Here is a 26,197-nt window from a genome sequence, read left to right on the forward strand (position 1 = left end):
GCTGTTTAACCAATGGACCTGATCTCTTCATCTGCTGGTGGACCTTCTGCAACCTTCTGAACATTTGAATCTGTGGTCATTTTTCACTTTCACACACTTGGATGGATCTCGCTATTAATGATGATATATTGAAATATGAAAACCCAACCATTATGTGAATGTATTTGAGCTGAATGTGAATATCATATCATATCAAATCATAGAATGGCCTGGATTGAGAAGGACCACAATGATCATCTAGTTTCAACCCTCCTGCTATATGTGTAACAGTTTGGTATGTATCACAGTAAAAGTGATTCTGTTCTTAATGTTTTTGGCTCTATTTGTCTAACCATTAATTTAGTCATGTCTGCAACCTTTTGTGATCACTATGACTAAATTTAATGATGTGTGACAATATATTTGTTGAAAATGAATAAAATGTCATAGTCCCATTGAGAACAAATTATTTTCTTCTTTGGTAAAATGATGAATATATTGGGTAGAAAAAAAAAAAAAAACAACAAAAAACTAAAAACAAAGCAAAATCATCCTGTTGGATAGAGTGAATAGAGAAACTGAATGCCTTCTTTGCTTCAGTCTTCACTACCAAGACCAGCCCACAGGAATCCCTGACTCAGGAGACCAGAGAGAAAGTCTGGGGAAAAGAAGGCTTTTCCTTGTTTGAGGAGGACTGGGTTAGATTGGTTTTGTCAAATGTGGCACCCACAAGTCAATGGACCCTTCTGGGATGCACCCACAAGTGCTGAGGGAGCTGCTGAACATCACTGCTTGGCCATTCCTGATAATCTTTGAAAAGTCATGGTGATCAGGAGGGATGATTGAGAAAGTAAGCAGATGTCACCTCAGTCTTCAAAAGGGCAAGGAGGGCCTGGGAAACTGCAGGCCATTCAGCCTCATCTCCATCCCTTGAAAAGTAGTGGAGCAACTCATCCTGGAGGCCGTCTCTAAGCATGTGGAAGACAAGAAGGTTACTAGAAGTAGTCAGCATGGATTCACGAAAGGGAAATCATGCTTAACCAACCGGATTAGCTTCTGTGGGACGACTGGCTGAATGGATGAGGGGAGAGCAGTGGGTGTTGTCTGCTTGGACTTCAACAAGACTTTTGTCACTGTTTCCCATCATACCATCAAACTCACTAAGTGGGAGATAAATGGACTGTGAAGTGGATTGAGAACTGACAGTGCCATGTCTTAGAGGTTTGTAATAAGGGGCACGGTCTGTTTGGAGGTGTGCAGCTAGCAGTGTCAGTACTGAGTCTAGTATTGTTTAACTTGTGTATCTCTGACTTGGATGAAGGGATACAGGGCCCTTCTCAGGAAATTGGCTTATGATATAAAACCCGGAGGGGTAGCTGATATCCTGGAGTGCTCCACAGCCTTTGGGAGGGTCCTGTCAGGCTGGAGAGATGGGCAGAGAAGAACCTCTTGAAATTCAACGAAGGTCCTGCACCTGTGGAAGAATAATCTTATGCAGTGGTACAAGCTGGTGGCTGACCTACGGGGAAGTAGCTTAGCAGAGAAGGACCAGGGGATCCTGGCGAAGTACAAGTTGAACGTGAGCCAGCATTGTGCACTGTTGGCCAAGAAGGCCAACGGTGTCCTGGGTTGCCTTAGGAAGTGCACTGCCAGCAGATAGAGGGTGATGATTCTTCCCTTCTGGTCAGCCCTAATGAGGCATCACCTGGAGTAGTGTCCAGTCCTGGGCTTTCCAATACAGAGGAGACTTCGAGTTCCTGGAGCGTGTCCAGGGAAGGGCTACTAAAATACTGAAGGGACATCTCACATGAGGAGAGCTGGACCTGTTCAGCCTGGAGGAGAGAGGACACGGGGGATCTCCTCAATGTGTATAAGTATCTGAAAGGAGGTGTCAGGATAGGATCAAACTCTTCTCTGTGGTGCCCAAATGATACAGGACAAGAGGCAATGGGCGCAAACTGAAACACAGGAATTTCCATCTGAATTCAAGTAAAACTTTCATTTCTTTGAGGGTGACAGAGCATTGGGATAGATTACTCAGACGAATTGAGGAGTCTCCTCCCCTGGAGATATTCAAAAGCTGCCTGGACACAATCCTGGGTAATGCGCTCTAGTGCCTTGCTTGAGCCAGAAGGTTGATCCAGTGACCTCCAGAGCTCACTTCCAACTTCAGCCATTCTGTGGTTCAGACTGGAATTGGAGAGTAGAGAAAGGAGGAGTCTGCCTTTGCCTTGGAAGATGATAAAACAGCAGAATTCAAATTTTTATACACACCTTCATTTGGCTTTGCATAATCTCTAGGCTGGATATTGGAACCTAGGTGATCTCAGTCATCTCTTGTCTTCAGTGCATCACTTATTTCAGGTGGATCTCCTTGAAAACAGAAGGTTACTCAGTATCTGAAAATATTCAGACCCTCAGAAAAGACGTTTCTGTAAATCTAAGAACTTTTCCAAAAATACTTATTAGATCATAATTAGATTTATATTGTTTATATGTCTTCTTTTAATTCTGTGATCACATGCTGATTGTTTTGTCTTCCAGACAAATTTTCTTGGTAATGTGTCATTTGTTCGTGTGTGAAGTGTAAAATGACTAATTCTTTGTACTGTTTACATTCACAAAGTAACAATTTCAATTTTGTATTTGAAGCAAGTGCCAGAAGTCCTTCCATGGAAACACAAGAATGAGACACATTAAATCACTGGTCCCAAATATGACATATACTTCACATCATAACAAAACAAAATTACCTCGGCAAGACTCTTCCTTGTGAACTGGAAATAGGTTGCACCTTTTTGTACCTGCCAAGATCTGAAAGCTATAAATAGATTTGTGGGGAGGAGATACATATATGTATTTGTATACGTAGGTATTAATTACATATACGTTTATTAATTTTTTGAACAATGACAAGAAGGAGTAAGGTGGCAGAGTTTACATAGGAAAGGATTCCTGCTTATCTGTGCTGTTGGTATCTGATGGTAATGCATCCTGGATTTCACCACTGTAACATCCATAGTAATAGTAACAGGTGTCTGAAAATCCACTTTGCAAGTCTTGAAGACTTCTGGACACCATGCATGTGCTTTGGAAGTACATCTATTCCAGCCAGGTTGTTCTGTCTTCTGGTGGCCATTTGGCTTCAGGGGAGCGGACTGCCACCCAGGTCTAGCCCTGGAACTTCTGGCAAGCTAGTGGTTGAAACTCCTGATGTTAAAAGCACATAAATGGCTTCAGAAGCTCCTTTATTTCTTGGTTGCCTTTTAGAAAGACATCTGTGTAAATTCTGACATTTAATGGGATTTTAGGATGAGAGCAGTCAGAATTTCTTTTGAATAGTTACACAGCACAAATGTGTGCGCATTAAATATAAGTTGTGCGTACTGTGGCTTACGGTGTTTCAAGTCCAATACCTTTTTTATTTAACATTAAGACTTACTGGATTGCTTTGCCAAATGGCCAATAATTGCTTATTTTCCCGGGCTGTCTTTAACACTATGGAGAAATTAGTAGCAGTTCCAGAATTTATGAATACCAAAGAAATAGTATTCTCTGATTCAAGGAGCTAATTAAAATGTCTGTGGATACTGGGTCCTCACCACCACTTTTTAGAAAAATAAGAGAAAAATTTAATAACTACTCTTAATTTTGCAGGCAACCAGCATCAAGCGTGAAATGACCTTCCCTGCATTTCAACAGGAGGATGTAAAAACTGACATCAGTCAAAAACTGCCAGACCAACAGTTTCTCCTGTTCACCACGAAGGAGGAAGATCTAAAAACAGCAGAGACCAAAAAAGCAAGCAGAGTTCATGAATATGAAAAGGAAAACACTCGTTCTGTTTGTCTTCTGGAACAGAAGCGCAAGGTTGTTTCTTCAAACATTGATGTGCCTCCAGCAAGGTAAGGGAAGTTAGTTTTGGTTTGGTTTTGTTGTTGATTGTTGGGGTTTTTTATGCTTTTCATGTGTTTTTTTTTCTTCCTGGTGGGATATTGAAGGCAGCTTTGCCAAGTGTACTGTGAACTGTTAAAACTGGTATTTATGTTTAAGCAGCCCAAAGTTGATCTTGACTGTTCTACTTGAGAGATCTGCTAGAAGAAAGTAGCAAACAGTAGAAGGAGCTGAGACTGCCAGAAATGTAGGACTTGCAGTGATTTTGCTGTTATCACGTGCTGCAACTGAGATAAGCCCAGAAGAGGATGTACCTTAACAGGGGGAGATTGTTGACCCATCTTCAGCTTTGCCTGATAAATGATCTTCTAAATGTGACATAGGATCATACCTACAGCTACCTATTAGTCACAGGAATGTGCAGTGACTTATTCTAGAAATTGAATTTGTAGTATCATATTTTCCTCCATCTGCTTACATGGGGTTAAGCTGAGTCATGATGTGGTCTATGAAATGAATTAACAGAAAAAAAGTGGTGAGGAAAAGCCAGTGCAGGAAAATCAAATCTGTATGAAATGGGAATTTAGGGATTTTGTTGTTGCTTTTTTAATTCTTATTCCTTGGATTTTGTGTGGATACACATAAATTATTGTGACTGCAGCGCTGCACTTGTAATTATAAAATACTTACAGGGAAATATTTTGAGAAAAAATATTTGTTCTTTTATGTTTGTTATGCATTATCTATATAGCAGCAAGAAATTCAAGATTTATTTATATATACATATATTTTTTTCTGACATTTAGGTGGAATAATAGTAAGAGAAAAAGAAACAAAGAATTTTGTACTAGCTAACGATTAAAGAGAAGGTGATAGAAAAACAACGTGTAGAACTTTGAACTTTTTGGGAAGGAATTCTCTTCTTGGAGAAAAGTAATGACTCCTCTAGGCAAGGGCTAGAGAGAGAAAAATATCCGGTAACTCTGAACAGATTCTCTTGAAACAGTGGTGAAAAACTGATACCAAATTGGGTGTTCTGTCTTGCAAGATAACAAGTGCATGAGAGTTTTTCCTGTTGGTGATTATATGTTGGCATCGGTTTATCTGCAAATACATTTTTTTAATATTCCTAGTAAATACACTTGCATATGATATACAGTCAAGTTCCTAGCATGTTTATTTTCTAGAATGTCACTTACTAAGTAGTCAAACTGTATGTTTTGTTGGTTTTTTGATTGCTTTCTAAAAACGAACGTAAAGCTGCATGTTTTGTCATGTCACCCAGAAGAGAATCATCTTACTCTTCTGGCTCTCATGGATGACAATTGTGAAAACCACTAAGTTCACAACCACTTTGACAGAACTGTCAAAGGAACATTCTAGTCACATTTACTAGGCATTTACAAGGCATTTACTAGGCACATATCTAGTAAACAGCTATGCCTTAAATAGAGTGCTTATTTTTTTTCACTCATAATCAGCCCTGTAATAATGACTGAGTGCTCACATATCTCAGAACAAATGAAATGATCAGAAGATTCAGGTCGAAAGGCACCGTAGGAAGTAACCTGGTGCAGTGCCCTGCTCAAAGCGTATGTTAGCACATCCATTTTAAAATGTGCGAAATAAAGGTTTGGGCTTTAGGAGATTTTTATTTGACTTGATTGAGATAATCCATCTCAAAGAGTCAGGCTCCTCTTTCCTGTAACTTCGAGATCATCTTTCTTCTGAGGGATGAACGTTTCTTCCCCAACAATACGGAAAAGAGAATGAATAAGCATCTTTAATACCCCCTTAAAACTAATTATGGCACTAGTTGTGAGCACAGGATACTAGAATGATAAGAAGCATATTTGTTTGCAAAAGTGTCCTGTAAAATTGTTCATCATTCCTGTATTTTGTTGTACGCACATATCTGAGAATTTTTTGCATGTTTTCATATGTGCAAGTGAAGCTGCTGTATTAGGAGACTTAAGGAAGAAAGCAGGCAACAGATCTAGAATCTAAATTCAGTAGTGATAAGTATCTTGGTCACTCCTGCTGCACGTTTGATTTTCCATTGGAATGGGAGATGGCTTTTTGTCCTGTTTGTCAACAACACACAGGAAGTGTGCAAAAACCTTTGCTTGGAGATCTTACTAAATACTTGTAATGAGGGGAATGCCCAATCCCACTTTGGTAGGGACTGTTGAAACTGTAAAAGTCATGTTGTCTGGGGTACAAAAGAATGTAAGGCCAGGCATTTGACATTCTCTTAGCTCTTTACAATAATGTGATGTTTACAAAAGTGTGGGAGAAGTCAGGAGGTGAATATAATCTTCAGTTTCATGTGGCTGTATACACCATCTTGAGAACACTTAACACTAGCTAAAACTTAGCTAGTGTTTTGAAGTGCTATGAAAATGCAGTTCACTCTCTATTCTGTTCTAAAATTTTGATGGAGCTGAGGAGATTATCAGCTTTGCTGATAATGCCGAATTGAAGAGGAAGGTTGAACTTTACTAAACCCTGAGCAATATCAAAGTGGTTTAGAGACAAGTTTATGCAACTGCAAAATCTTCATTAGCAGGAGTGTATGAGTATCTTCATAAGAGCTATGGATCAGTGTCTGCAAGAGGATTGGTAACATGGAAAGGTATCCTTCACTTTGACCACTTAAGGAAACAAAGTCCATCCCATCTCATCTGTTCTTAAGGATACTAGAGAATGTGAATGAAAATCTTTGTGAGGCTCTGTATCCAAATATCCGACTGCTCAAAAAATATTGCTGTGATAAATGCTGCTTCTCAGACTCGGCTGCAGTAGTGCTGCAGTGCTCTGATTATTGCTCACAGACTACAATCTTAGAAGCATGTGAAAATATTTTATTGTGGTTTCTGGCATTTCAGGTGCTTCATTTTAAGGTGCGCTGAAATTACTGTAGATGGAAATACAGAGGGGAGACAGTTGGGTCACTATGTATGGAAAATGGGAATCCAGTGAAGAATGTGGACAGTAGAATTTTGGGTTTTGAGGACTGGTAGATCCATAGTATTTAGCAGCCCAGCAGTAATGTAGTTTTCTGGAGGATGGAAGGTGTGGGTTCAGGCTCTTCTGTTGTGCTTGGAGCAGTGCCATGGACTCATCCAGGGAGGTGTCCTGAACATCGCATTCCTGGCATACTCAAAGTGCTGCATGGGGCAGATCTTTAAAGTAGTATTGTCAGGCTAAATGTACCAATATTTTATTACATACTGGAAAATTTTAATACTGAAATGCACATTAGCTTTTAAAGATGATTGTTTACACTTTCTGTTTCATCTTGCATTATACATGCAGACCTTTCTGCCTCTTTCTTCTGCTCTATTGGAAGTTTCTGCTAGATTAAAGTAGAAGATTTTTAAAAATAAAAGCTATTTTTTAAAATGTTGGAATACAAAAATGAGATATGAACTTAAAAGCATGAAGTCTTTCCTTTTTCAGATCTCTTCATTCTGTCGTTGTACACAAATACTACACAAGTGTATAGCACTAATTTTTCAAACTCAGATGAGTCCAGTAAAACTGTTAGCTTAGCAAATTAGCTGTTTAATATAAAGCAAGGAACTCAAATTTCCTTATCACTTTTCAAAGTCTAAATTTATCATCAGTTTTAGTGCTTAGAATATTGGTCTTGGAGAAGGCGGTCTGACAACACTACAAACTGCAGTTATCTCCTGAGAATTGAGATTTTATCCACAGAGCAGAGGGAAATACATTTTTGTTGACCTGCAGTTCAACTACAAGCGATCAAACATAGAACAGATCCCTGGGATCTGAGTAGTGAAAGGTCATTTTGTAATAAGAGTGGTGCCACGCAGGGAATAATAGCGTTGCATTGTAGGCGGAAGGAAGCCCAGCTCTGCTGGTGTTCTGAGCAGCTGTATCTGCAGAGGTCAGCTGCAATCAAAGATGATGTCCCCAGCAGGCAGCAGTGTAGAAGTTAGCAGAGCCTTTTCACTCATTTGTATTTTCATCAGTTATGCACCAGAATCCACACTTAATCCCAAAGCAAGTCTGCAAGAAAGAGAAGCAGCCTGGACCAGTGGCAGCACAGCTGGGAGGAGTTGGGGCCTGGGCAGTGACTGCTGCTCAGTTCTGTAGAGGCTGCATGTGGTGCAGGGATTGACTAGAAGGTGAGCAGCACACAGCAAGGGGTAAAGTTTCCTACTTTCACGTGAAACACAAGGGTAAACATGTGGAAGTGGTGGTGGAGTTAAAACTCCATTTAAACAGACGTGATTTGACCACTGCATCTGGAAGCCCTTCATAACATCTCTGCATTTCCTGCAAAGGTAATGTCAAAGCTTTTGACACTGTCTCGCACGGTATTCTTCTGCAGAAGCTTGGCTTGGACAGGTACACTCTTGGCTGGGTAAGAAACTGGCTGGAAGGCTGGGCCCAGAGAGTGGTGGTGAATGGAGTTAAATCCAGCTGGTGACCTGTCACGAGTGGTGTTCCCCAGGGGTCGGTGCTGGGGTCTGTCCTCTTCAATATCTTTATTGATGGCCTGGATGAGGGCATCGAGTGCACCCTCACTAAGTTTGCAGATGACACCACGTTGGCTAGAAGTGTCGGTCTGCTGAGGGGTAGCGAGGCCCTACAAAGGGATCTGGACAGGCTGGAGAGCTGGGCTGAAACCAGTGGGATGAGGTTCAACAAGGCCAAATGTCGGGTCCTGCACTTTAGCCAGCAACAACAGGCTTGGGGCAGAGTGGCTGGAAGACTGTGTAGAGGAAATGGACCTGGGGTGAATGACTGATGCTCGGCTGAACATGAGCCAGCAGTGTGCCCAGGTGGCCAAGAAGGTCAATGGCATCCTGGTTTGTATCAGAAACAGTGTTGCCAGTAGGAACAGGGCAGTGATTGTCCCTAAGTACTCAGCTCTGGTGAGGCTGCACCTCCAGTACTGTGTCCAGTTTTGGGCACCTCACTGCAAGAAAGACATTGAGGCCCTGGAGCGGGTTCAAAGAAGGGCGACAAAGCTGGTGAGGGGTCTGGAACACAGGGCTGATGAGGAGCAGCTGAAGGAGCTGGGATTGTTCAGTCTGGAGAAGAGGAGGCTCAGGGGAGGCCTTACTGCTCTCTGTAATTACCTGTAGTGAGCTGGGGGTCGGCCTCTTCTCTCGTGTAACTGGAGATAGAACTGGAGGGAATGGCTTCAAGGTGTGCCAGGGGAGATTCAGGCTGGACATTAGGAATTACTACTTCTCTGAAAGAGTAAGGCACTGGAATGGGCTGCCCAGGGAGGTGGTGTAATCACTGAGCCTGGAGGTGTTCAAGGAACGTTTGGACACTGTGTTGAGGGACATGGTTTAGTGAGAACTGTTGGTGATGGTTGGACTGGATGATCTTATAGGTCTTTTCCAACCTTGGTGATTCTGTGATTCTGTCTTTTCTGGTGTGATGGAAGGTAGCAACTTGAAATGTCCAAAAGGGGTAGAGAATCAAGGAAGGAAATGAACAGGCATCACTCCTACCCTTCTGGAGGGTGGCAGTGTTTTAATAATTTTGTTAACTTCTTACTAAATGATGTCAAAAATATTATGAAATATGTATTATCCACTTGCCATATCCTTCACCCAATCCCTCCAGTACCATATCTCCTCTGAAAAAAAAAAGGGAAGAAACCCGAATTTTCCAACTGCTGAATTTTCTCTACATTGTTTGTGCTCTTAATGGAAAAGCCAGAGCTAAACCTCAGTTGCGTAAGTACTTACGATAGTGAGAAAATAGCTATTATGCAGTAAAAACCTCTAGTTCCTTGGCCTTTCTTGTTCACTGTTAAGTAGTGCCATTTACAGTGACAATCATATGTGCTGGATCTTCCTATCTTGTGTTTCTTTTTTTTTTTTTTTTTTTTTTAAGAAAGAGTTGCACTTTTGTTACAAAATAAATTTTTATTCATGTAGCTATACATTATCTGCTAATTCATAATTTATTGGAAAAACATGTGATAGAATTGAAATAAAGTAAATGAAATGTCTTTAAAAATTCTTTCCCTCATTGCCATTTTATGCACTTCTAAGAGAGGCATGGAAAACTACAGGAAAATAAATGGTAGCCGTGTTTTCTAGCCATCATTGTAAGGAAACAGCTTAGGCAGTGCTGTGTTTTTGTCCCAGAATGATTTTCTTGCCTGGTATCTCCAGGAACATAGCTTTGGGCAACCTTCTGGTCAGGGGGTTTTCTGTTGATCCCTGCGGCCTGCTGGGCATGGCTGGTGATGCAGCATGCATTTCAATGGGAACATCTGCATGTTTTCCAAGCCAAACCTCTCCAGGAGCCTGACTTTTGAGATCAAAAGCAGTATCTGCATAACTCTGATATCCTCAGGAGGAAGACTTTGTGATGTACTTGCAGGAGGAAGAGCCCAGTGATCACACTGTATGCTGTTTTGTTTGCCCAGAGATGTTTATTCAGATGCAGTCTTCACACTCTGTTTTAGAAAAGCCCAGCTTCACTGAGGAAGAGCTCCTTTTTTATTTGCTATGTAATGTTGGCAGAACAGATCGATCATGCAATTTCAGAGGGAGTCAACTATTTGTTGGCTGATGGTGCTTTTCAGGCAAATGGCTGAAAACAGAAGGCCAAGAAACCAGGCTGTGCTGCAGATTTATTGTAAGTTTCTGCAAACTTCCTTCCAGCTCAAAATCACTTCATTTAGACATTTTTCGATTTTTTTTTCCAATTACCCTTTGGACTGAATGTTCTCATCTCTTTAAGTTCTATTTTCTGTGCATTCATCATAGTTGGAAACTTTGAAACCCATTGTTTTTCATGTAATGAAAATTACACCCGAAGTAATTCCCATGTTTCAGAGCTTCTGTAATAATGTTGGTAGTTGGCAATACCATGTGTTTAAAATCAGCTTCTCCAAATATCTGCACCGGCTAATTATTGAAGTATTAAATTGTTGCTTTGTTTTGCTAGGCTTCTTTAGTTAAATTTGTGTGCAGCTTGATTGGATTTCACCCAAGCAGTCATTAGAGCTTGATTATGTTTAATATTGATGGTGTACTGCTTGTCATGGTCTGCTGCAAAAAAGACGTGCCTTCTAGGATCCCATTGTTAAGGGGGAAAAGATGTTTAGACAAAAAGCAGTCATGTTCTTCATGTGCTTCTTGATGCTGCTTTCCAGTACTAGATTTTCTTTACCTTACTGTAGCACTGTATGTGTATATTAAACTCTAGGGGCCTTTGAAAATGCACGTGTAACAGAATGTAGCAGAAGTTGAATTGAAAAATATAGATTAAATTGCAAGTAAAAACTCTGTAAGTGCTTACTACAGTTACAACAGAGCCAAACTGTAACTCCCAAAGTTACCTTACTCATTTAACTGAGATCTTCCAGATCCCTTGCCTCGGTGTTCATTGCTGTGATAAATGAACCAGCTGCTTGTGATGCTGAAACAGTAAAGGGGAAAATGTCCATTGATGTATTTGTGACTGCATTTGAGCTGTGGAAATCTGACCTATTATGTGATGAGGTGTGTCAGGTCTCAGTGACGCTGAGGAGCAGAGGACATGATCAGGAGGACTGTCCCATTCAAAGGGTGGCTGAACCTGGGGTGGCTGAGCTTGTTACCAATACTGTTGACACACTCACGTGTCAAAATTCGTAAGTCCTCTCTGCCATATGTCAGGGAGGATAGTTTGCTGAAAAAATTACTTACATGTATTATCCATTGCTGAAGAAGAGTTTACTCTGTGTACATAATGTATCTCTACTTTTCCCTTCCATTGGATATTTTTGTCAGTCCTGTTTTGTTGTGTTGTATTGCATGTATATCCATCCAACAGCTCCAAGATCTCCTGTACATGGCTTTATGACTATAATGATAAAGGTTTCAGCTGGTAATGAAACTGGTTATGTGACTAGTGCAATTGACCTTCATGACCAATCTTAGATATATGCTAGCTAGCCTTTCTAGCAGAATTTATTCTTGCTAAAGTGTGAGTTTTAGAGGAGATTAAATTACTCTGAGATTTGTTTTTTTCAGTAATGTCTAAATCACAGTGAATATTAATCTCATGAATAAATCAGACTGCTTTTTCTGTTCTTTACTAAAGATCTTCTGCATTGGGTAGTGAATTTTACACAACTTGGTATAATGCCAGGTATGTATGTTTGTGGTATCTCAGCCTGTTTTGCTGTACTTGATCCTGTGAGAGCAGAATGTTATTTGCTACTGATCAAACAAGCAAGAAAGTGAAATAAAGCTACTTCTCAGGAATACATTCCTTTCTGCTTGGTGGGTTTTTTTGTAGCAACAAGTCATCCCATAAACTTCATCGTTGTTCCTCTGTCTCTAAAATGTAATTGGTGCACCTTTTCTTCTGAAGGATGCAACAGTACTCTCATTAGGAGAGGAATTTAGCCATTTGGGATTTTGGCCAGTGTTATTATCCCTTTTCTTTTATTTTGGTAAAAACTAAACACAGGTTGAATTGTTTGTGCAGTTAGTGATGGTCATGTTAAGCTTTCCCGCTGCCTGTTATTGGAGTCGGTATTATTTTAGGTGATCACTGTTTTCATAAGGAGACCAAAAAGATTTTGCTTGTGTCCTGATACATATATCCACACACGTTTACTATATGTGTATGTCTATGCATATGTGTATTTCAGTCTCTCTAGAAAATTCTATTTTCAAAGAAATGAATAGTTGTCTCCATCCGTAGAAATGTCTTTAAAACCTTATTTCACTGGTATTCAAGACAAAGGGCTGAATTATTTCATCTGTGCGACCAAAAGTTGCCAATGGACAGTGATCTCATTATCAAGCAGATTTCAATGAATTCTTCTAATGTGACACATAGGAAAAATGTGTCCTTAATCTACAACGAGCACTGGGCACTGGTTCTTGAGGAGCTGCATTCAGCAGTCATTGCTGCTCTATCTGCTAGCTACCACTGTGAATGGGCATCTTGTTCTCAGCTCTTCAGTTCCCTTGAAAAATGGAGTATAATTTCAAAACACTCTTAAACAGCAGGCAATATTCAGTAAGGGTAATTTCTTTGTGGTTTGTGTTAGCTGTGGAGCAAAAAAAATTCCTGTTGAAATGCCATCTGTGCTGAGAAAAAGAAAAAAGTCAATGGATATGTGGTTTTTAACTTGTCTATCTGTGAGACGTGCAAGAATGGGTTCCCGTGCATGTGGTTGTGTAGAAGCATATTTGTAGCTGCAATTTTATTTAAAAGCTATAAAGTTAAGGTATTCTGGCTTACATATGATCTTCAGTACTGTATCATTCAGGTCAGGAAGGACATGGAGTTGCCTTTCTGAGAGAAGTTCTAACACTGATAATTATTTTTCAAATATTTTTAGGAAGTTCTGTTTAACTCCTCTAGCCTCATCTCCATGATAACATTAATTTTACACATTAAAAAAATTAGGTAAAAAATGTGACCTTTCTATACTTACAGTAATGTGCTTTCATTATGTACAAGGCTTTTTTGGTACTTTGTTCATATTCCTGTGATTACTACTCTACTGTAAAGCTTATTTCACCCTACTGATTTTATTCTGTACGTAAAGAGTATCTTTGGTTTGCATAGATGAAAGGTTATTTTTAAGGTGACTTTCATTAATTTCTGTACCAAATATTTTTCTGATTCCTTTTATATAGAGATTTTATATACATCTGGTACTTGTTTTACCTGCTACTAGTAGAGTTTTTGTGATAACAGGAATGTGAAAGGCTGGAGCACTTAACCTAAGCACTGATATTTCAACATGATTAGGATATGTATGTATGTATATATGCATGTCCCCAATGGGGAGAGGCTGAGAGTTGGGGCTCTTAAGCCTGGAGAAGAGAGAAGGTACCCAGGTACCTTATAGAGTTTACAGTATCTGAAGGGGTCCTACAGGAAAGCTTGGGAGGTACTTTTTATAAGGGCGTGTAGCAATAGGATGAGGGGAAATGGATTTAAACTGGAGGAGGGTGGATTTAGACTAGATATTAGGAATAAATTCTTTACTGTCAGGGTGGTGAGACCCTGGAACAGGCTGCTTGGTGAGGTTGTGGATGCCCCCTCTGTGGAAGCATTCAAAGCCAGGCTGGATGGGGCTTTAAGCAACCTGGTCTGGAGAGAGGTGTCCCTGTCTATAGCAGGGGGTTGGAACTAGGTGATCTTAAAGGTCCCTTCCAACCCAAACCATTCTGTGACTCTGTGATTTTATTTGAAACAGAACCACATCTTTCTGTGGTTTCAGCAGTCTGCTGAATATAAACTGAATACATCCAACTCATCCCTTTTACTCCTTGATAGTTTTGGAAAAATGTGAGAACAGTAGTGTTGTTAGATACACAAGATTCTGCATGAAGTACTTGTTATTTTGGTTAGTTGCTAGCCTTTCAAGCAGTGTATTTGGCCTAGTGGTTGGCCATGCACAGAATATACATTGCAGGCATTCTGCACCATACTGTTGCTTCCAAATGGAAAGCGCAGTGAATGCATACGTCTTGCAAGCTTGCAAGTCAGTGTCTTCGGTATTTTTAGCACATACCAGATGACCATTCTACAGTTTTCCTGTGACAGTAAGAACTAGTTGCTGTTCCTCAAGTGCACAAGACAAGCTCATTAAGTAGGAAGTTCCATGATTTTGCAGCTGCCTTTCTTTTAAGTTCCGCTGTAGAAACTCTTGCTGTTGATGCTATGCTAAGCCTGCCACATCTTCCAAGATGCTTTAGACCTGTTCAGTGAACAACACAGGTACTATCTTTGGTAAGACAGGAGGAAGCTTTGGGTGAAACACAAACTTATGTTTTGTCTGATCCCAGTGAAAAGTACGTCCTATAGTCCTTTGCTGTTCCACCATGCAGTGGAAGTGGGTGAAATGAGTTGAGACATCTTGTTCAAAACATTCCCAAGCAAATGCATGTTTACACTTTCCATAGAACTGATGTTTAGAAAAACAACTCATTCTGGGATAAAACATTCACTGTTGGTGGCTGCATGTGAAATTGTTTGTTTGATAATCACATCTTCAAAACAGCTCCCTAAGGAGCTGAAGTAAGAAGTATAGAATAACATTGCCAGAAAACAGTAGCAGTGTTTCTTTTTTTATTTATACATCATCATATGCTGGATGTCTGGCAGTTGCACTTGCTTCTATCAAGGAGGGAAGCAGACATTCAGTTGTAGTTGGGCTCCTGACCTTTGTTATCCACCAGCAGCAGAGGTAGCGTCATTGTGGTTAGCTGAGCTGTTTCCAATGCGATTTTATCTGGAACATTCAGAAAGAGCCATTTCCTTGAGCACTGGTAAACATCCAGCTGGTGGTGGTGGCCTGCTCGTAGTTCAAACCTCTGTCTCTTAGCACACACCTCCTCTTCAGGGGCATTGGACTTGCTGTGTTTCTGCAGTGCTTTAGTGGGTCCAAGCTGCAGTCGTTTACTGTTTGTAGTGAAATAAAACCTGTGTTCTGGTGATGCTTTCCCATTAAAACAAAAACACCTTGATTGCTTTGTAGACTTAATTTTGTATACAAAGGACGTTCTTGTTGCCTGCTCAAAAATTTAAGCTCCTTGCTTTGTCTGCCTGTTTTTTCTTCATAATTTCATAGAATCATAAAATCACAGAGTATCCTCAGTTGAAGGGACCAGCAAGGGTTATTGAGTCCATCTCTGGGCTCTGTACAGGACTACTCAAAATCCCAACCCTGTGTCTGAGAGCAGTGTCCAAACGCTCCCTGAACTCTGGCACTCAATGCCGTGCCCACTGCCCTGTGCAGCCCGTTCCGTGCCCACCGCCCCCCGGTGCAGCCCCTGTCCCTGACCGCCACCCTCCCTGCCCTGACGCAGCTCCACGCCGTTCCCTCGGGCCCTGTCGCTGTCACACAGAGCAGAGCTCAGCGCTGCCCCTCCGCTCCCTGTGAGGAGCTGCAGCCGCCGTCAGGCCTCCCCTCAGCTCCTCTGCTCTGTGCTGAGCGCACACAGGGACCTCAGCTGCTCCTCATACGCCTTTCCCTTTTGACTCATCACCATCTTTGCAGTTGTCCTTTGGACAGTCTCTAATACTTTTATATCTTTATATTGTGGTACCCAAACCTGCACCCAGTGCAGGTGAAACCACACCAATGCAGAGTAGTTTTTTTGTCTGGTGCTTTCAATAATAACAACAGTGGTAAAAATCTAACCTATCCAACCCTTTAAGACATGGTGTAAAAGCCTTGTGGTTACACTTATTTGTGTTTTGTGGTATGTATTTTGTGATGCTGTTAACAGAAATTATAACAAAGGAAGATATATTACTATCTCTTGCCAGTCCTTGGTGCAAATATATGCAGTATTTTTTTTCATTTTATTGTGTTTTAATCTGAGTAAGAAGATTGAAGAGGAAATCGATGTTGTATATTTAATACTGATCTTACAAAAATAAACCAATTATGTAGTATACTTTTATCATTAACAGTAAAGCAGTACAGAAACAAGCTTTCAATTATGTTTCAAATTAAGACATAATGTGTGGCATTAATAAACATGGCTTGTATTGATCCTACAGATAGAAGATTTGAATTACATTATGCAGCAAATGTTGTTAGTAATCCAAGTTGTTTTTGTTTTTTTTCCTTGTTTCATTTTTTTGGCAACCTGTTGTGCAGACAACCAAACTGTTCTCAGTATTAATTAAGTTAACTTGTCACTGTTATGGCAGAGGATCCAGAGAGGCAGCTTATGTACATTGCAGAGCTGCATTGACAAGTCAGGGAAGGATGTACATGCTTTGATACATCCTGAAGAGGCAGCGGTTGTCCTGTTCGGTGTGGTGGTACTGCCCTGCACTGCTGGGGCTTCTTGCTGTGTGAGAGGGAGTTGAGGTCATTTCTAGTCTCAGTGTGTCTATGGCATTCCCCTGCGGTGGAAGGGGCTGCTCAGGAGCAGCTGGGGAGGTACTGACTCCACTGGCTGTGCTGATGTGATTTGTTAGCATCCTTTGGTGCCACATGTGCCTTTTGAACCTCTGTTGGCTTTAGCGGTACTTGTATCGTGTGGTCCTAGGAGTATGCTTTTCTAATGTATTTGATATCAAGTAAACAAGAAATACAGAGAACAAAATCTTTAGTCAGACATCAAAACTGAAACCAATTCTTTCTTCAGTCCATCCTTACGTCAAGTTGCAAATATTGAACTATTATGTTTCTGCTTCTTAAATTAAAGCTTGTCCAAGCTAAATCTGTCCCTTGATATCATGCTGACTTACTGTCTGGCCTAGAACTGCCCTCCTACTTTCAAAACCGCGTGTTGACTCACTGCCTTACAGCTTCCCACGTACCCATCTATCGCTACATGCTATGTTCCTCCCACTTGTTCTCCCCTTCCTGCTCCTGTTGTGGGTTTGCCTCTGCTCCAACCATCCTGTAAAAAACAAGTGAAGCTCCAAACCTCAGTTGCACTTCTAAAACCTTTCTTTCAGCTCCAACGATGAATATGCATTTTTCTTCCTCTCTGTCTCTAGCATTGTTGAAAAGATGCAGTTCCAAATATTCTGAGATTACTCTCTGTATGCTTTTATGATATGTTACATAAGCAATGCTTAGGATAAATTATATTGTGCTGAACTAAGGAGAACTGCATTGTTAAAAGCTCTTAGTCTTATGTGATGCACTGAGTATGCATGTGTGCATGGAAAATATCCAGATAACCTTTCTTGCCCTAATACACTGGAAAGGAAGGCTGCAAAAAACTGTGAGATCGTGGAGGGAAAGAAGTAGCTGGGAGAAAAAGCAAGCCTGGCTAACTAAATATCTGAAACTAGTAATTATTTTTCACTGCTATTTCTTTGAAATTGCCAATATTTGTTATATAAACTGATTATATCCAGTCTTTGTTTCTGGAGGGAAAATTCACTTTTTTTAGGTAGTGAGCAACAGATCTGGTGAACTAGGTTTTCTTAGCTCTGTAACAGCATTTCATCATGCTGACGAAAACATGATGTTTTCATCAATGTACATGTGTCAATGATCCATGTACATGCTAGCATATGTTTTTGTGAAACGCTTTCTCACCAACAGGGTAGTTAAAACTTGGTGAGTAATGCTTGTGGTGAGACCCTGAACAAAGTAAGCACTGAGAGACAGATTGTTACTGAGTTCTTTAAGTACTGCAGCATAAGTAAAATATTTGTCTTCAAAGTCTGTGTTTCCAGTTCAAACTAATGAAATAAAGAAGAAAAGGTAAAGGAAAAAAAGAAGCCAACCACAAGCCAAAAAGCAAGTGAAGGGTAGAAAACAAAAAGCTTGGAGAGCAACCGTTAATAATAGCTGGCAAATTACCTCTGTTCTGAAGACATTTTTGTCAATATGTATTGCTACTTTTAACAGTTTTTTCCTGTTTTTACTATAACTGAGCCCAAAACATGCATGGTTATCTGTAGACCATTATGGGAGTCCAAGTGCAGGAGGTCAGAGACCCTGTTTTGCTGGTTCTGCACAAATATAATAGAATAAGTGGATACCTGATATGGCAATTGTATTTCAGAAAAGAGTTAGAAGAATCGTGAGGCAGAATGTGTCTTGATGGGAAAACAGGATGCTCTGTCTTTACCTTATGGCCTTGCCTTGTTTACAGAATTGCTGTAGTTTTAATTTAAAAATATTTGAACAGATTTTAACAACCTTAAACTCATACCATGTTCTGTTTAAAAAATATGTTCAATACTTCTCCAAACTCTATCTTTCGGGAGATGCATGACTGCATGTTTTCTTTCTGGTGTGTTGCCAGATTTCCAGTATCATCATCTGTGCCAAATAATTGCTCACTTATTATAGAAGAAGCTTAAATATTGTCTCAGAGATATGCTTAGGAGATACCAGTATGATAGATATTGGCATACTCTGATGTATAGCTCTGGAACAACAAAATCAAAGCAGGAAACTCCTCCACAGGTCATGTATGTGTTCCCTGGCCCGCTAAGAATTAATAAAGCTGAAAATAAATGGCGATGCCAGGAGTACGCCTTCTAACATGGACATCCCATCTCATGGGGACATGAATTCTGGCTTTCTGTCTGGGGCAAGGGGTGGGTGGAGGTCCCCCCAAGGAGCTGGCTGATGGGGTTCAGTGAGGAAGGGCCAAACCCCAGTTAGCAGATATTTGTGGTGGCACAGCCTGTGAGAACGTCACGAGCAGAAACTTGGGATGCCTGTGGCTTTGGTGTTATGTGTGAGGAATTTGAGGATCATGCCCTTTAAGCGTCAACTTGTGGCTTTATTTATTTGCTTTCTCTGTCTCTGCTCTCCGGTTTCAATATAGAAGGTAAAATAGTCCTCCCTGGTGAAGAAGATCACACAAACTCCACGGTTGGTCATGTTGAGTAACTCCATGTTATAAGAGTATATGATAAATAGGTGACACTGCTGGCATTGCCAAATGGGAATAGAAGTAATAGGTTCTGAAAACTGAATCCAGCATTTGTTTTCTGGGAAAGAGAGCGTAATATTTTCCACATTAGCACATTGTATGGGCTCAGGGTTGGACCTAACCCAATCTGTTGTAGTTCATGTGTGGCTGGGAGCCCAGAAATGCCAGCTCTGTTCACGAAGGATGGCACTAAAGCTAGTTTAGATAGAGAAGGCACACCCGTTGTTCACTTGTAAAAGCCAAAGTCTCATCGGCACTGCCAGCTCCGCAATTTAAACTGAGCTGTCTCTTTTTGATAATGTGTTTATGTTGAGTGGTTGTGTTGTGTTGAGTTTAGAGGGAGGCAAGCCTCTTTTAGTTTTCACTCTGCTAATTTCTGTCTGTAACCAGAGATTGCTATCAGTGCTTAATGCACTTCAGCTGCTTCTCCTGCCTCTGCCTCCTTCCCTGCATGCTCCCCAACACGCGCGGTCTCTGCGTAGCATGGTACTGTCAGAGCCCAGCAGGCACACTGAGGGTGCTCACTGCTCTGAACTCTGTGTTACAGAAGGTAGAAGGGAGATGCACGGCTTCGTGCTCAAAAGGAAGAGGAAGTGTGGGGCTGTTGGCAGCTGTCCATGCGTGCAGCTTTGCAGCTTTGAAACCTTGGTGGCTGCTCGCTGTTGCACTGGGGAGGTTTTGACAAACTCCACATTGCAAAGTAGTGGTGATGAAGCATTAATTTTTTATAAGTAAATGACACATATACATATATATACGTGTAAAGAATGCAAATTTGAAATGACTGAGGTTTGCATGCGTCTCAGAGGTTGTTTCCCTTTCCTTATCCCAAATATACTTTGTTTTCTTTGGGAGTAATGTTCAGGTTAAATCTCTGTAAAAATGGAACGGTGTTTCCATCTGAATATTTTGAGTACGTTGTTCAGCTGAAACTTCCGGCATCCAGAAGCTAGACACTTAAAGAATGGCCATTTTGCTGACTGTATTTGACAAGAAATGTTTCCTGCATGCTTTCCCTTGTCCATGTGTGTGTGCTATTATGAACTTAGGCGCTGCAGTGCTTGTGGTTTTTGTGCCAGGTGATTCAAATGAGAACCTTTTGCTTAACAACTGAACTTCTTCAGGCATTCCCAGGAAAAGAACAGGAAAAAATGAAAGTATTACTCAGGTATTGATAGCTTCAAAAGTTCTCATGTCCACTTCACTGTGTCCAAGATAGCAACTCTCCTTTTAGTATAAAACAGTAATGCTTAATGCAGTGTTTTTATTCAGTGCTGCATAGGTACTAACACATTTTAAAATAAGAGAGAACACTAAGCAAACCTGCTTTAAAGATGTGCAGAAAGGGATGTAACAGGAGGAAGTAGCTGCATAGCATGGCAGGGACTCTCTCAAGGTTAGAAGTAGACTTTATAGCCCTCTCTCCCAGCAGCCAGTCTCATTTATTTTATACCCCTTTTATGCTTTCTTGTCTGTCAAAATCCCTCTTCAAAATTGATGTGAAAAATAGGGAAAAACCTCCAAAGAAACCAAAGCAAAATACCTCCTATTCCATTTTGAAACATTTTCCTTTCTTATCAAAAATGTTTCATTGCTACCTTGTATTTCTAACGGATAAAATAAGTTCTTGGCTTCTCTTACATGTTAAAATGTTTTTCATGTGCTCATACTTGGATTCTAATGATAGTAGAAGTAGGTGTTTTTAAAATGTCTTTTTTTTTTTCTGTTGTTCCCCAACAGTAGGTGGTTAAGTTAAACCATCCAGGCTTTGTCTTTTAAATGTGTTGAGCCCAGAGTTGCACTTGTTTGGGACATTTCAAAGCAAGGCCCATGCATGTCATGAGCCTGACAAGCTGGGAATTGCCCACTTTCTGGAGGTCCTGGGGTAAGTGAGCTGGCTAGATAGACACAAGGGTGATGTTAGCATTGGAAGTGAATTGCGACAGTCAGTCCTGGCACAAATAACTGCTTTAGGTTATTGCTGTTTTCTGATCAATCCTTGTTCAAGTAATGATGAGGTGCTAAAAATGTTAAGTTTTAATTGTAGTCTGAGGTTGAAGAACTGAGATTTGCATTTATATTTTTTTCAATCTTGTTTAAAGGAGATTTTGCAGGTTGATCTTCAAACAAAACGCTGTGTTTCACTGCAGAAAAGATGTAAAAGAGAAAAAAATAATCAGTCATTCTTTGTTGTAGCTTACTTACAAAGAGCTCAGTGTCTCTGATACCAACCCTTACTTTATCTACCCAAGTATAATTTCACTTTCCCAATATACAGAAGCAAATAAATGAAGGACTAATCGTTGACAAGCCTGTCCATGGCAGGTGGGTTGAAACTAGACGGTCTTTAAATCCAGATTGTTTTATGATTCTGTGATGTTCAGACAAGAAAGAACGTATTCCAGAGCCCGTTGCTCCCCGTGGTGCAGAACATGGGGATATTCCAGGCAAGTCCTGCAGCAAGCCCTCTGTGAGCAGAGGTGCTCAGAGCACCCACACCACGGCAGGCACTCATCAGCCACAGCCTAATCTTTATTTAGTGTGACTCTACAAGCTAGGCACCCATGTGGAAATGCTTTAAGGACTCAAACCTTGATTAAGTGACCACATGCTTCAGTGAAGGAAAATCTTTCATTTAATATCTGATGCAGTGATCTGAAACACTGCATTTGTGACCTTCTAGGCTGTTGTTTATATCTAGTAGCTCGAATTAATTGAAGTTCTGACTAAAGGAGCTCCCCAAAAGTAGTACTGCCTTATTTTATTGAAATAGGAAGAGCTGTATTTAACCGAAGTCAACCCCTCTTTTACAGCAGTCATTAGGGACAGCAGAGTTAGCACTCTCTTCATTATGCTGGTGCTGTAGGACAAGCGTTTTTAGAACAGTCTGTAACTTGGCTTTACATTAAGACCTTTTTTTTAAAAAAAAAAAAAAATGAAAAGAATTTTGGTGAATTAGTAATTTTCCCTGTTTAACCAGACCAGTGCAAGTCTTGTATTCGCTTCGTTTCTCGTTTTCTGCTAGCAAAATTTTATAATGCTTCACTAGCAAATAAAATAGAAAGTGCATGAGCAGAGAAACTAAGTAGTGGGCGTGGAAGCATAATTTTGTATTCTTGTGTAACTTCTGAAGTCTGGGGTTAGCCTGAGGGCCCTTCTTTTCCGCCCACTAGCACTTAGGATCTCTGCTGGCATTTCCATGTCTGTTCTCTCCCTGCCCTTCTCCACTGCTGATTTTGCTCTTTGGGTGGCTGTTGCCTCCCCATCTCACCACTGGAATTTTCCCTTCCACTGGGTAGCCTTGCTTCTCCTTGAAACACTTTGCTCCTTTCCTCTCTTGCTTTACTGCAGCACTCTCTCATTTTCCAGTTTTCAGCTCTGTCTAAAGTATTTTAAAAAGTCTATAACATTTCTTCTGACTATCTTCGCTCTGTAATTTATTGTGTATTCTCCACATACTTTCCTTGTGCCAAGCTCTTAGATTGTTTGCCGTAGTTAACACAACCTGCTTTGTTTCAAAGGTCTTCTGATCTTCCTCAAAGCTTCTGCCCAGTGTTACACCACGGGCAGACACCTTCTGTCCACTCTTCAGACGTGGACCTTCTGCAGCTGGTGCAGAAATGCTGCTTCTTCCCATTGTACATTAAGGTCCCTGTGTTGAGAGGTTGTTGGCTCTGCTTCTGTGTTCTGCAGATAAGAGATGTAAATTAATACATACCATTAAGAAAAAAGCCACTCAATCTTGCATGCAATTATAGTGTTTCTATGAGTTTTTCTAAGCCAATCATTAAAAAGTTGTAAAGAATTTAAGTTTACTTTCTGCATAAATTGTAGTAATATCATTACTACAGTAACATCTCCCTTACATTCCATGCAGAATTAATTATTTTAAAAAAACAACTATTAATAATAAATGATCAAAGTGAGCCTATCACTTTGCCTGGGAATCATTTTATGCATTTTTTTGAGAATGCAGAAATACAAGTCCTCTATGTGAGTAGAGTATTTTCATGCTGTAACTCTTCATTTACGTATTTTCTGCTCAGGGAGGCTGCCTGATCGCTGAAGACTGTATGCATATGGAAAGAAAGTTGGGGAAAAGCTTAGCTAATAAGTTATTTTTGTAAACTACAAATCTAAGTGGAGGTATTACAGATGCATTTTGTTAGCATCTTACGTGTCAAAGTAATAGCATAGGGAAATAAAGCAGTCTTTGCTTCATCTGAGCTTTTTCTTTCTGCTTAGCCTTTTTCCAAATTAATCTGAAGCATCCAGTTTTGGGGAGAGAGGTTCTGGCTTGGTAGCACAATGAGAAGAATAAGGAATAAGGGCCAAGTGTGTATTCTGTGCTGTGATAGAGTGAAGCCGCAGAATTGGGATCTGGGGGCTGATTGCCAAAGAGTCTGATGTTAAAATGGGAGATTTCAAAGCAGTTCTTTACAGTACGAACTCTATTTACACGATCCAAAATCTGCACTTGGAGCAGAAGAGATGTTTTGGCTTGTTTTCCTCTGCTGCTTGTTTTCTGACATCTCAAGCGTAGCACCGTGCAAATGTTTACATAGTAGGAGACAGGATTCCTTGGAGGGGAAGGAGATTCAGGAGGGAGCTGACGTGTTTGCACCCATTGCCTCACTGCCTTTCATTTTCTCTGATACCACCATCTCTGCCTCAGGCTACCAGCCAGTGTTCGGTGCTGTCAGGTGCAGCAGGAGCTGTGTGAAGGAGCGGTGCATCTCACCAGAGCGCTTGCAATTTCCAGAGGCCATTTTTCAATGGGCTGAGAGGGAGTGAGGGAGGGGTGATGTACTACTTCTGAATTACAATCTTCTTCAGTCTGCTGGGCTCCAAACAAAATGCTTCCTTGCCTCCTACCTGCTTTTCTGCTGTCAGTCCCAGGGAAAGGCCTCTTCTCAGGGGATAAGGTGCACCAGCTTCTGCTTCACTTGTCTCCAAGCCCCAAAGTCTGACTTTTTCCTTCAGCTTCTGCAGGAGCCTGGAGCTCTTTGCCACCTCCTCGTACCATCTGCCAACCTCCTTCCTCCTGCCAGGATTTCTGCGTGCTCTTCAGAACCCCTCAGACATGCAGAACTGCTGTCTGCGCAGCAGGGCCTGATGTTGCAGGCCACCTGTGCTGCCGTGTGGCATTGCACCTTGGCTGGAGTGTGTGATACTGAGCTTGTGAATGGATCGTCATGTCCGTGTCCTTAATGTGCCACTGCTGTCAAATTTACTGTTTCTGTGTCTTGTCTGTATTTGCTCTCATTTTGTATTTTTTCTGTTCACCTAAAGAGCTACAGAATCTCTCTGAGAGCCCTGTTTGAATTCGCCTGCCTGACATGAGCAGGAGCCCACTGTATGCTTCTTTACTACACACTGTTAGCAGTCCGTATGAATCCCAGAAAATGAACTATGGCAAATCCATTAGTCTCTGGGGGCTGGTTTCTGTCACTCTTGGCAGTAGACAGAAACCTATTCCCTTGACTTTGGCCAGGCTGCAAGGCAAGAGGTGATGCCACACATTCCAGCTACATTACTTAGCTTTGGGTATGTTATGTCAGGTTGTTTTTACCAAGGTTTTTAAAATCCCTTTGTGTCACATCCTGTTGGTTTCACAGTATGAGTACCTGCCCTTTGTAAGTAGGCAGGAAAGAATATGTCTCAAAAATGTAGAAATGGCAGAAAGTATAATTTTGCTATCTGTTTTATCCAGAATAAATGGTGAGAAAGTTTAAAACTTCTATTAGAATTTATCTCTTTTGTGAAACACCCATTCTCATATAGAGGCTTGTAAGATATGCCATTATTACAATACATATGTCTATCTCTGTGTGTGTGTGTGTAGATATATGTATATATACACACACAGAGGCATATGGTGCATGTAGATAGATCTAACACAGCTTTTACTCAATAGAGGCTTATTTGCAAGACCAGTAAGACAGGAGCCTGAGGGCTGGCTCCAGTTCTGTTCTGTGCAGCAGTACTGCCCGCACCTAGCAGTGGGATGTACTTTCTACTGCCATCAGAAACATTATAAACTTCTGCAGCAAAAGAACTGTATTTCGTTGAAGAGCATGAAATAGACCTAAATAGGTTTGTTAATGAAAATGCTTGCTTTATTGCTGAAATTACTGAAGCTTGTTAGGGCCCTTATCTGGCCCTTTCTGTTCATGGATAACTAACAAGGTACCTTGAGTTTCTGCAGATTTGTATCAGAACTGTTCACTGAGCTCTTCGTTCACATACATTACTTCCATCTGTGGTCTTCTTAATAATTACTTTGTCTGTTGAGTTATCCCATATTGATACTTTCTGACAGCATCTGGTGGCTAGCTGAAACTTAGGGAAATGACAAATTGCAGCAGTGTGGCTGAATGAACATCTTTTTTAAGCAAGTCTGTGCTAAGCACTTGTGAGCCCTGGTTTTGAGAGTGTATTCCTGAGAAAAAGGTCATCAAGACAAATGCTGGATGAATATGAAGAAAAAGCATCAAGCAGTCCTTTGAAAAGTGCTTGTGGATTTTGTTCAGAGGCACGTATCTTAATACTCTGTTTTTCAGTATTTTTTGAACTAGTCTTGTCCAAATGCAGTTTCATTCTGTCCTAGATAGAAATATAAGTTCTGTTGTGTCTGTGCTGGAGCTGTGACAGCCTAACAGAACAAACACTGGATTTAGTGGCAGGTCCTTCCACTTCTTTCTTCTACCTAGAATAATCTGTATATAACGATTTCCATTGGCAAAAGCTATGTGAAAAAGCAGCAGAAAACCTGTGTAGGGAGGAGGAAAGTGAGTGTGAGCACGTATGTGCGCACGCGGCTTTGCAAGCATGATGTCATCCTCATTTGCACTGCTAGGGGATGAGCTCATCGGGGAGGGGTCTTGCAGATTTACAGCTGTGCCAATTCATCTCTGTTTGGATTAACATTCTCCAAG

The 26,197-nt window shown here is 40.8% G+C and overlaps 1 protein-coding gene across 3 annotated transcripts in view; it reads left to right on the top strand.

The window, feature by feature from the left end:
- ZNF704 (zinc finger protein 704) overlaps positions 1-26,197 on the top strand; it is a 79,516-nt gene that overhangs the window by 13,234 nt on the left and 40,085 nt on the right. For all 3 annotated transcript variants that reach the window (XM_042839922.1, XM_042839920.1, XM_042839921.1), the window contains exon 2: positions 3,637-3,884. In XM_042839922.1, the coding sequence (XP_042695856.1) occupies positions 3,658-3,884 (227 nt within the window). In that variant the 5' untranslated portion in view covers positions 3,637-3,657. The remainder of the gene's footprint in view (positions 1-3,636; positions 3,885-26,197) is intronic.

The sequence above is a fragment of the Centrocercus urophasianus genome, unplaced genomic scaffold (genome assembly GCF_019232065.1).
Source record: "Centrocercus urophasianus isolate 14NV4802_14NV808 unplaced genomic scaffold, USGS_Curo_1.0 seq_11, whole genome shotgun sequence".
Taxonomy (NCBI): Eukaryota; Metazoa; Chordata; class Aves; order Galliformes; family Phasianidae; genus Centrocercus; species Centrocercus urophasianus.